At 40.7% G+C, this 12806-nt stretch overlaps 1 protein-coding gene across 1 annotated transcript in view; it reads left to right on the forward strand.

Moving 5' to 3' along the window:
* astn1 (astrotactin 1) overlaps window positions 1-12806 on the forward strand; it is a gene marked incomplete at both ends in the record, with an annotated part of 706990 nt that overhangs the window by 324618 nt on the left and 369566 nt on the right. The window contains one exon of the mRNA XM_084058603.1: window positions 9061-9227. Coding sequence (XP_083914729.1) covers window positions 9061-9227 — 167 coding nt within the window. The remainder of the gene's footprint in view (window positions 1-9060; window positions 9228-12806) is intronic.

A 12806-nucleotide genomic window follows, 5' to 3' on the forward strand; every position in this document is an offset into this window, starting at 1 on the left:
ATTTTGAGTTTGTTTCCCCCTTGCAAATTGAGACATTGTGTTATTGAGAATTATGAAATAAAAGTCACAATTTGCGACAGAAAAAAAGTCTGAATTTTTAGACATAAAGTAGGAATTGCGAGACAAATACTATCCCCACATGCATTTGCTTTTCATTTTTTTAGCCAGAGGAATGTGGAATTGTTCTAAGTCACTTCTCCTGACAGAGAGACGGCTCAGACAGAATTCACACGGCACTATGATCCTCAACACATAACAAGTGCTGGGAAAGAACGTTGCATAAACAAGAGTTTCTACCCAAAACTGAGAGACTTCTCTCCTGAAAAAAACTAGAGTGAAGAGAGTAGAATGTTCCCGCATTCTCATGAATAGACAAAGACGGGTTCAAACTTGTAAATGGCAGACACTGAAACATTGAATGTTCCCCTTATCTTTACAGAACAGTGTTTCCCAAACTTTTTTCATTTTAACTTTCTGAATAGAAATAAAATAACCCGCACACCATCTTCACCGGCTCGATGAGGATTGTTTCGGTCGTTGACCTTCTTCAGGCATCTGAGTGATGACTTAGATTTCTTTGGCTGTTCAACAATAGGAGATATACAAGCTCATAGCGCGGCACCGAGTGCCGCGCTATGAGCTTGTAGATCCGCTATTTTTTTAAATAAATCGTGAAAATGTGTGCAAATCTTTGACGATAATACATTTTTAACTCAAACCTTTGCTCCTGGGGGTCTCTGGAACAACATATTTTGAGATGGGGGTCGGCGGACAAATACATGTTATTTTGGGGGTCCTTGACATGAAAAACGTTTGAGCACCACTGACAACATAAGTCTGATCAACATAAGTCTACAAATGTCTTCTAAATCCTAACAGTTTTCTGGACACCGTGTGTTGTTGCTATATCAGTGGTTCTCAAACCTTTTCATGTCAAGGACCCCAACATTATATGTATTTGGTTGCAGACTCCCCCAAAGATTTGAGTTACAAATGTTCGCTTTTAAAAATATTTATATTGAAAGATTTGCACAAATTAATGTTCATGATTTTTCGAATCATGAAATACTTTGGCTTTGATGAAGCCAAAGTATAAAATAATAGCTATAGCTAAAATCGTCTACTATGGACACTGCTACTATGTCTCATCTTTGATGTAAGATCATGATGACATCTAGAGTATCTTAGATTAGATTAGCTCTGTGATGTTTGGATTTTTGAGTGGCGCCTGTGTGTGTGTGTGTGTGTGTGTGTGTGTGTGTGTGTGTGTGTGTGTGTGTGTGTGTGTGTGTGTGTGTGTGTGTGTGTGTGTGTGTGTGTGTGTGTGTGTGCGTGCGTGCGTGCGTGCGTGCGTGCGTGCGTGCGTGCGTGTGCGTGTGCAACCCGGAGGAAATTCATTGGGCTGGACGAGGCCCAGACAGTATAGTTTGCATAATGCTGCCTGTGAGATATACAGTATTTGCATTATGATCCCTTCCAAGTAAATCAAACAGAACTCATAGGATTTTTATGCCAAGATCATTTGTCATTGCATACTGGTTCAGAAAGGTGCCAGCCATCTATTATGGCTGTTTGTTAACCTAAATGAGAGAATGACAAGGTTTGTGATGTATGTACTGTAACCATACTGTACAAGACGGACAGTGGAGACCTTATTTTATTTTATCAGAAATATGTAAGGCCTTTCTGTGTCGAGGTTGCATGTTCCCCCCCGTGTCCCCTGGGGTAGGTACCCTCACAAAAAAACATGTTGTAATCCTGGTCTCTATACTGCCTCCCCCTGGTCAGCCGGGGCACCTCATGGAGGGGAAAGGAACTGGTTGGAATAACGTGTTCCTTCCACACGCTACGTCCTACCGGGGAAACTCCCCCCTGTCAGGTGATAATAAGCTACGTCCTACCGGGGAAACTCCCCCCTGTCAGGTGATAAGAAGCTACGTCCTACCGGGGAAACTCCCCCCCTGTCAGGTGATAAGAAGCTACGTCCTACCGGGGAAACTCCCCCCTGTCAGGTGATAAGAAGCTACGTCCTACCGGGGACACTCCCCCCCTGTCAGGTGATAAGAAGCTACGTCCTACCGGGGACACTCCCCCCCTGTCAGGTGATAAGAAGCTACGTCCTACCGGGGAAACTCCCCCCCTGTCAGGTGATAAGAAGCTACGTCCTACCGGGGACACTCCCCCCTGTCAGGTGATAAGCAGAGGCCTGCTCACTCCTCACACTTTGAAGGAAGCATGAGCTCAGTTCAGGGCTCTCCCCAGGCTGGCAGAGGGAGAGTAGCGCCCAGGATTACAGCTTTAGGCAATTGGCACTGGGTGAAGAAATGGGTTACAGAAATCGTTGGGGAAGAAAAACTGAAAAAAAGATGGACAGTGGAGAGACCTTATTTTGTATCGGAAATGTAAGATAGAACTAAATATGAGTTGAGCCTGGATGACCCAATGGATCCCATTATAGTAAAAATATAACACAAACTATTTTTCTGATGACATATTGCTTGAGGCAAACCTTACTGCATTTAAAATCCACTCCATCAAAGTTCCCTTTGAACGAGTATACAGAACCTGGCAGAAAAACATTATCTGAATGTGGCTTATACAGGCCTCACAATGCTGTGAGGAAGCATCAGGGAAGGCTTTTGTGAAGTTCCATATCTGAGGTGAACTTAAGTTTTTGGTAAACCCGACCCATGCAGCACAGAGCCAGCATTTCAATTAGCCCATTCAATCCGGGAACCCATCTGTGTCATTTTGGATTTCTTTGGCTATTTAAAAAAATAGCAGATCTCCAAGCTCATAGTGCGGCACCGAGTGCTGCGCTATGAGCTTGTAGAACATGTGTAACTTGTAATTAGTAATGTAGCTTGTAGAACATGTGTAACTCAATTATTTGCTTCTGGGGGTCCCTGGAACAAAATATTTTACAAATGTTCGCTTAAAAAAATATATATTCCAAGATTTGCAAAAAAAAATCACGATTAAAAAAAAAAAAAAAAAGATCTACAAGCTCATAGCGCGGCACTCGGTGCCGCACTATGAGCTTGTAGATCTGATATTTTTGAATAGCCAAAGCAATCTTAAAATGACACAAATTATGCTTTTTCCCGGTCTTAATGGGTTAAGAAGTTTGTCGAATACACTCTGCAAAAACTTCACAAAATGTCGTCCCTTTTGTTTGATTAGTTTCTGTGGGTTTTTATCAACGCTAGTCCAATTAGAATGTGAAATGTATCAGTCTCCATTGGAGAGATGAAGAGATGCCCACTGCTCCGTTTCCCCGAACAAAAGGCTTCCATTTCACTCATCATCAAGTATAGAGCCCCATGCTCATTGGATTTTTATGTAAATTGAAACTTTAGACTGATAATTATGTCTCATAATATGCCTGACTAGGACGAGAATAGAATCATTTCAATAGGCGTCCTCTTGTCTGTCGTGTCATTATTGGCCTTTTGTTGCCGTCATGCAGCGCTGTAGATGATGAAATGTGAGCCACATCCTAAGCTACTAGCATGTCTTCATGGATGTACGCTATTCAGGTTTATAATAACTAAATTAAGACCGCATCTGTGTCATTTTAAGATTAATTTGGCTATTCAAAAATAGCAGATCTACGAGCTTGTAGATCTGCTATGTTTGAAAATGTGTGAAAATGTGTGCACATCTTTGAATATATATTTTAAAGAAAACATTTTTAACTCAACTCTTTGCTTCTGGGGGGTCCCTGGAACAAGATATTTTGAGATGGGGGGGGGGTCTGCGCGGCCAAATACATATCTAAAGGTGTTTTCTAAATCCTAACAGTATGTTGCTGTATCAGTGGTGCTCCAACGTTTTCATGTCAAGGACGTCCGGGACCCCCAGAAGCACAGATCGGAGTTCCACATTTTCAAGATTTTTCAAAAATCGGCACTCTATGAGCTTGTATATATTTTTGGATAGCCAAAGAAATGTAAAAATACACAGATGCTTTCCCGTTAATGGATTAATCGAAGTTGGAGTTGAGCAGGGTTGCATTGCCAGGATATTAAATCATGGACAATATTTCAAATCTATAAAATAGCTTCAACTTTTACACACAAGAGTGTAGACAAGAACGCTGGACTGATCGCTCCAGCACAGTTTGTGAGATTAGCTCCAGAAACACAGATAAACAGACACACAGAATGACCCAATTAGAGACGGCTAGACACCAGGCAAAGCCATGCCATAAAAACATATTTATTGTGAAAAGAAACATTTCAGGACACAGACCTTCATAGGATTATCTTGTTATCATAGATAACCTGATGAAGCTTTGTGTACCGTAACGTGGGGACAGACCACCACTTAGAAACCCCCCCACTTAGAAGAACCCCCACTTAGAAACACCCCCACTTAGAAACATCCCCACTTAGAAACATCCCCACTTAGAAACATCCCCACTTAGAAAAACGAACCCCCCCATCATCCTATTTTATTATCGTCTCCGCCAGGCCGAAAGGCATGGCGAGAGAGTATGTTTTTTAATATATATTATTAATATTAATTATTATTATTATTATTATTATTACCCTTATTATTATTATTATCGTTATCATTGTTGTTATTATTATGCCATTATTATTATTGATAATAATATTATGCTATTTAATGATAACAATAATATTAACAATAATATTAATAATGATAATAATAACAATAAAGACAGCTGGAATTTAACTCATTTACTTAAGTAATGTACTTAAGTGCGCTTTTGAGGTATTTGTATTTTACTTGAGTATTTCCAATACTTTTACTTCTACTCCACTACATCAGAGGCAAATATAGTACTCCACTACAATTATTTGAAAACTTTAGTTACTAGTTACTTGTCAGATATATATTATTATATTATGAAACATATCTCTCTCTCTCTCTCTCTCTCCATATATATATATATATGTCTTTTTTTTTACGTGGTCTGCTCTTTTTTCTCTCTACACTCTATGCCAAAAATAGCCGATCTACAACCGCACAATGCCTAGCACTATGAGGCGTTGTGAGTAGGCTAAATCCTCTAATAGTGACCTCTATTCAATGAAAAACCTCCCTTCTAATAGAAGTCTGAAGACTCTCGCCTCTATGGCTACTATATACGCCTGCCGTCGGTTCAAATCACTGTCTGTGACACAGAGTAATATATAAGACAACATTTAAGTAAAGTACTTGAGTAAATGTAGGCTACTTAACGCTGCTCAGCGCGTCTGCAGAGGTGTAAAGTAACTACCCTACTTTACACCTTATTTCACACAGTATAGGGCAGGCTACTTGATTTCAATAAATGAACCCAGTACATTTTACTGGGGTCCAACTGACACAAAATGTTGATTTATTCATTCTGATCTGTTTGAAAAAAGAAGTATAGGCCTCTATCTTATACATGCCTCCTTTGTCATCATGATTTGTGTGCATGGGGATCTCATCTTAAACAAGCTCAGTGCTTAATGAGTCTTCCAGTTTAGTAGACCTTGTATTGCGAATTTGTACTTCCATGTACTGCTGTTCTCATGTCTTACTAAATAAAGTAAAGCCCTTGTCATGCCAAGGACCCCCAAATTTTGATGTAGGCTACTTGTCTGCAGAACACACTACACAGCATTCCATATGCGCTTTCTCTCTCTCCCTCCTCTCTGGGGTCCACGGCCAAATACACATAATTTGTGATTTGTGGGGTTCCTGACATGAAGGTGCCCCCCCCTCCTCTGAGTGGAACAACTACCGTAACAGCGGAATTTTACACGTGCGTAATTACGCACATAAGTGCATGTAACATAATAATACACAACGTGTGCTGTACATATCTGTAGGCTAACATTCTTGGGGATCTTCTTAGCTTTGTGAGCTTGTAGATCGGCTATTTTTGGCAAAGAGCTTGACCGGACCTCTAGTTAGTTATAAATTAAGAATGTATTATTAATGATTTAAAAGGGGGGGGGGTGATCTTTCCACCTATACCAGAATAAACCATGGGCCTATTTAGCGCGTGCTGCACATCCCTGCCTGCATGGGTGCACAGTATAGGCAAAGTTCACAGCTCTCCTTCTCTCCTAATTCCCCACAAATAGTCCCCAGCAGCTGGCTGGGACCGGAGAGCAAGCTGCCATTCAGTCATGATTGATTGAGGTGATTGAGATGACATCATGATTTCTCCATGAGTCTTCTAACTTTCGAGGAAAAAAAACAACAACAATTAAATAGGTGTGGATGGCTTCAGTCAATGAATCAACAGCGGTCGTTAGCTCCCCACTGGGAGATCAGAAAAACTTGATGGCCCATTCGGCGCACACATCAAAGGTGGTTAGGATCAAAGGCACTTAGTTTGTAGACAGACGCACACGAGAGAGAGAGAGAGAGAGAGAGAGAGAGAGAGAGAGAGAGAGAGAGAGAGAGAGAGAGAGAGAGAGAGAGAGAGAGAGAGAGCTTGCGTGTTACGGCCGCGGACCTTTGACAGACAGACATCCGTCGGAGCACAGTCAGCACACTCACTCGCACCAAAAGTAGCCGATCTACAAGCTCACAACACCTCGCAGCACCAGGCGTTGTGAGCTTGTAGATCGGCTATTTTTGGCAAAGAGCTTGACAGATAGATAGATAGACTGATAGATACAGACAGACAGACCCATGCAGGGCGTCCGTGGGAGCGCACTCACGCCAATGTGCTAAATTATAATATAAGAATAATAATAAGAATAATAATAATAAGGGTAATAATAATAATAGCATCAATTTATTTATTGCACTGCACAGCATTTACGCACAGCCTCGTTTGGTTTGAGACACATGCAGTGTCCACTGTCCAGTCTGGTCTAATATCAAACCAAACCAGGCTGTCGGTGGACAGCTGTGCGCAATCTCATCTCATGGACGCCTCTTGAAGACTTCATTTATGGGCATATGAAGTGGACTATTATAGTAAGTGGACAGATTAAGGTGAAAGATTAATTTGATCATACTTCTGGTGGTTAGAATTCACGACAGTTGTTGTGAATTAGGTGAGAAAAATCCTTCAATCTGAATGTGGCAATTTGGAGAGCTCCAAGTTGCGCAGGGATGCTTAATTTATTTTTCCTAGTTTCTTAAATGCTACAGTTTCTTCGAAAATATGTAATCTCCTATAGTTCACAAGGCGTGGCGCTGTGATGCATCCAAGTTCATGTTCATGTTACCAAGCCATATTGTAGTACAGTCAATAGTAGGCTAATACTAGGCTGCTTTTAAATCTACAATGAAATGACAACGGATCTCCCTCCCATGCGCGTGTCGTTCTGCAATTATTTTTAATTCATTAGAGGCAGCAAATAAGCAACACATTTAACATATTAAGCTCAGATGATTCCAACCAGGAGGAAAGAGACGGGAAGACAGGAGAGAGGAGAGGGAGAGAGACGGTATAATGCTTTTTATTTTATTTTTGTTGCGTGTCGACCTGCGCAGAGCGCCCCATCCCGCACCGCAATAATGGACTCTGAAAGCTTGGCTCATGTGTAGCCTATCATAATTATTCACAAAAGTTACATGGATATATACACTTAGGATTTAGAGAGAACCCTGAACTATTGCGCTTGAGATTTGGGTTCATTCTGGGTTAAAACTGAATCTCTCCATTGTCTCCAAACTAAAGGCCCAGAATTAATTGGAGATGACAAAAAGAAAGCAGTGCTGTTCACAAAAATGACATATGCCTATGGTTGTGGCAGGTGTAAACTTTAATATTATTTAATAAAGGAGGATTAATGAAGCATTAATACACACATGGTGTTTTGATGTTGGGCTGATTTGACAATAGATCAGATGCAAGTGTCTCATTAATGCGCATGAGATGCTTTACCAAGTATGCCTACATTAATTCACATTCATTGTGATTATATAGTCGGAATGGCGGTGTTTATAAATAGCAATGCGTCACAGTCGGAATAGCGATGTCTTTAAAACAAATGGGAAACATCTCCACTCCGAAGAATGGAAGTCAATCTTCTAAGTGGCGATGTGGAGGAATAGCGATGTGTAACCCCGTAACGTTTCTGTTTCGGTGTGTGTGAGTCTTTTAAAACTGCAAATGAATTGATAGATACTTGAATTGATAGAAACTAAGGTTTCTCAAGGCCTTCAAGGCCTTTTTTACAATATTCAGGACAACATTTGATAGCAGATGATTAGATAGTGATACAAATTCTAGTAGCAACTTGACACCAGATAGTATGAAAGTAATATCATATCGAGAATAATCTCCATTGATTTCTCCAATTAAAAGGCATACAGATGTGTCCATTTATATTTTACTACTAAGTCTATTACTACTACTAGTACTACTACTGCTGCTGCTGCTGCTGCTGCTACTAATAAAAACGTTTTTTCTTATAGTACGCAAAGTCGCTTTACAAAACCAATCAAAATAAAACAACTTTATTAGGAGAAAAATAATGAGAAATGGGAAAATACACTGTCAAATCCTCCGTGTTAATTTAACTCTGACTTAACACTTAAATCTTGACCCTTACAGGTCCATTCAGGGCCTTGTTTTTACGCTCTCAGAGTTATTGACACTGTAGTGCAGGGGTCTTCAACGTTTTCAGGCCAAGGACCCCCTAGCTGAGAGAGAGATGAAGCAGGGACCCCCCTCTATGTATAAAATTGTGTGTCATCTTTTTAGTTTTACTTGGTCTGCTCTTTTTTTTCCCTCTACACCAAACCTCTTTGCAAAAAAAATAGCCGATCTACGAGCTCACAACGCCTCGCAGCGCGAGGCGTTGTGAGCTTGTAGATCTGCTATTTTTGACTAAAGTTCTCCTCAGAAAAGGGATGCTAGGGTTCAAGTGGTTAATGTAAAAAAATATCTTATCACACAAAGATTTGGTGGACCCCCTGTAGTAACTTTGAGGACCCCCTAGGGGTCCCGGACCCCCTGTTGAAGACCTCTACTGTAGGACAAAGCCTCCATTCAAAATATGAGCCCTTTTCTAAACACCACCTCCCATCTGTCTGTCTGTCTGTCTGTCTGTCTGTCTGTCTGTCTGTCTGTCCGTCCGTCCGTCCCCCCAGTGCCCCCCAGGGCTGAGCCCCATGAAGGACGGCACCGGGTGCTATGACCACCACATCGGCATCGACTGTTCCGACGGCTTCAACGGCGGCTGCGAGCAGCTGTGTCTGCAGCAGCTGGCTCCTCTGGAGGACGACCCCACGCTCTACAACATCCAGATGTTCTGTGGGTAAGGAACACATTTCCCCCCATTAACCCATTGAGACCTGAAGCCGATTCTACATGTCTCCTAAATCTCAACAGTTTTCTGAAAAAAACGTTTGTTTCTGTATCAGTGGTGCTCAATCTTTTTCATGTCAAGGACCCCCAAAATGATATGTATTTGGCCGCGGACCCCCATCAAAATATGTTGTTCCAGGGACCCCCCAGAAGCAAAGATTTGAGTTTAAAATGTTCGCTTTAAAAATATATGTATATTCAGAAGATTTGCACACATTTTCACGATTTTTCAAAAATAGCAGATCTACAAGCTCCTAGTGCGGCACTCGGTGCCGCGCTATGAGCTTGTAGATCTGCTATTTTTGAATAGCCCAAAAGTGTAAAATAATGCGTTTTAGCTCAAATCTAAACATGTCACAGTTCCAGGTCTTAATCGGTTAACAGTGTCATGATGTGCCTTGTTGGAACAAGATAAGAGAAAGTGACTGGTCACATTTTAATTAACCCATATATATATTCAAATATCTGCACACATTTTTCACATTTTTTCAAAAAATACCAGATATACAAGTTCATAGCGTGGCACTCGGTGCCACGCTATGAGCTTGTATATCTGCCTATTTTTAATAACGAAAAAAAAACAACTAAAATGACACAGATGCGTTCCTGGTCTTGATGGGTTAAGTAAAAGTAGCAATACCACAATATAATAATATTCTGTTACAAGTCAACATGTTTTATAATATGGTAATTCATATCTGCAAAGTACCTAGTAACTAATGTTTTCAAATAATTGTAATGGAGTAAAGCATACAATATTTGCCTCTGAGATGTAATGGAGTAGAAGTACCACATCTTGAAAATTGGAAATACTCCTGTAAAGTAAAAAATACCTCAAAATTGTACTTAAGTTCAGCAACAGGAGGCTCCATGTCTCTGCACTTCTTAATATAAACAGAACATACATTTTCAGGCCAATTTCATCCAATCAGGAAAGAGAACCCATTTATCAGCTTCAATTTGATATCGTTCCAATTTAAATCGTGTCTGTTGATTTTTGTGTCACTTCCAATTACATGTGTTTATGCTGGGTTCTTCATGAGTTCTCACTCCTGATTGGATCAAATTGATATCCCTTCCTGAAAATGTATTTTATGTTTACCAAAGAGGAGATGAGGAGACCGTATGTAGTATATACTCTATAGCCATGGTTCTCAAAGTGGGGTCCGGGGACCCCCAGGGGTCCTTGAGGGAGTTTCAGGGGGTCCCCAGCTAAATGATGGATAGTTACGAACCAAATTGACCCTTATGGGTCTGTAACTCTGAGAGTGTACAAATGGAACCAAATGGACCCTAACGGGTCCATTTGGTTCCATTTGTACACTCTCAGAGTTAAATTAACATTGATTTTACAATATAAATTGGGGTCCCAGAGATAGAAATTCCATTAAATGGGGGTCCTTGAAATTAAAATGGTTGAGAATCACTGCTAGAGCCGTAAACATCTTCTCTTATGGGGGTCCCTGGCATATCTTTCCAAATGGGGGTCCGTTTGTGTCAATTTGGGGGTCCTTGACATGAAAAAGTTTGAGAACCACTGCTCTATAGCAGGGGTATTCAACTAGATTAGGCACAATTGTAAAATGACTGAACGATGAATGATTGAAGTCGGGGGCCACAAGGCCAAACAAAAAATTACAAAATATTGGTTGACTGTTTGACCGTGTGTTGTGTGCTAATAGGTCCGATAGGACACAACAATGGACATATTATGTGTTCATTATGGTGACTTATTAGGGCCTGCTTCATACTGCATTTATCCAGTTTGATGTTTGATAGGATTTCTGTGCCAGTCCTTTATCCAGATTGAGGCCTGAGGCTGATTCTACAAAATGTCTTCTAAACCCTAACAGTATTCTGAAACAAACGTATGTTTCTATGTCAGTGGTGCTCACACTTGTCCATGTCAAGGACCCCCAAAATGATATGTATTTGGCCTCCGACCCCCCATCTCAAAATATTATGTTCCAGGGACCCCCAGAAACAAAGATTTGAGTTAAAAATTTCGCTTTAAAACAATATATATATTCCAATATTTGCACACATTTTCACGATTTCTCAAAAATAGCAGATCTACAAGCTCGTAGCGCGGCACTCGGTGCCGCGCTATGAGCTTGTAGATCTGCTATTTTTGAATAGCCAAAGTGTAAAATAATACTTGTTTAGCTCAAATGAAAACGTGACACAGATGATTTCCAGGTCTTAGTGGGTTATAATGCACAAGGTTAGATTTTGATATTAAGAAAAGAGGAAGTAGATATGTCATTGTGTTCTGTGCACGGCTCTCTGGCATGGAAGTGTCTACATGTTGGTATGAATGAAAGGTTTTCGCATTGTGTTTATGTGTTGAGCACCCGGGTGATAAGAGCACAAGCTCTTATGATGTGTTTGAAGTGGATGAAGATGGAAGATGGACAATACAATACACACAAAACTAGCACATACAAGCCAATGGATACATGAGGAGAATAAAGAAGTAGTAGAAGTAGACAACATGTCTGGCTGTTTTGTTTCTTTGTACTATGAAAAGGGTCTTTATACTTTTACTTTTGATACTTAATACATTTTAACACCAAATATACTTTTCTTAAGTACATAATGAAGTGAGCTACTTTAGCACTTCTTACACCCACGTGATTTTCTTATGGTTTGACTCACTCACCTAGAAACACGATTACATTTACAGCACCTGCTCTTGGGCTCCTTTTCTTGACTGCAATTACTGGTAGGTGTTGGGACCCTGAGTGAGTCACTAACATTCCTCTATTCTAAATAGTATCCTACATTTCATTCTTATCTGTTGATTAAGCATTAACAAGCTTCGGTTAACGGTTATGAAAAAAAAACTGCTCACCAGCCCGTAGGAGTTTATGCAGTGACAATTATCACCCTCCCCGGCCGGCTTCTCTCCTCCGAACACGGGCCAATTGTGTTATATACAGTATACAGTATATATAGACACTCGACAAAGCCGGATGCACCGCTGTGGATTTTGAACCCTCAGTCTCCGCGGTGGTGGGCAGGCACTTAATCACTACGCAACCCGAGTGTCACTGTATCTATGTCTTTTTAAGTCCTCCACCCTCTGGCCCCCCAGGCAGGACAGAGCTGTTGTCTCTGTCTGTCATCCATAAGGGACGACACCAAACCCTCACCAAAAGGTCACATGTTCTGGGGAAAAGGGGACTTTGTCAAACATAGTTAATTCTTTTTCCCATTTTAATGGTGCAGTGGGTTAATCCATTTCAATACAATGAGAAGAAAAAGAACAAAGGACATGAATATTCTCTGGTGGAGTGGCCTCACTAGTCAGACTATAGTAGAATGAATGCCTGACACAAAGTGAAACATTAAAGTGGTCTTAATCCGCTTACATTGCAAGGCGGAACCAACCAGCCATTATTTTTGTTTATCTTTTTGCGATTCAAATTCAATGATCGCATATTGAAATATGAATGACATATATGGCACTTTTGATTCTGAGAAGCCACTGTAAGACCAATGACCTGCCTTCTTTGTTTGAGAGGAT

The sequence above is a fragment of the Gymnoscopelus microlampas genome (assembly GCF_963454915.1).
Source record: "Gymnoscopelus microlampas genome assembly, chromosome: 5".
Lineage (NCBI taxonomy): Eukaryota > Metazoa > Chordata > Actinopteri > Myctophiformes > Myctophidae > Gymnoscopelus > Gymnoscopelus microlampas.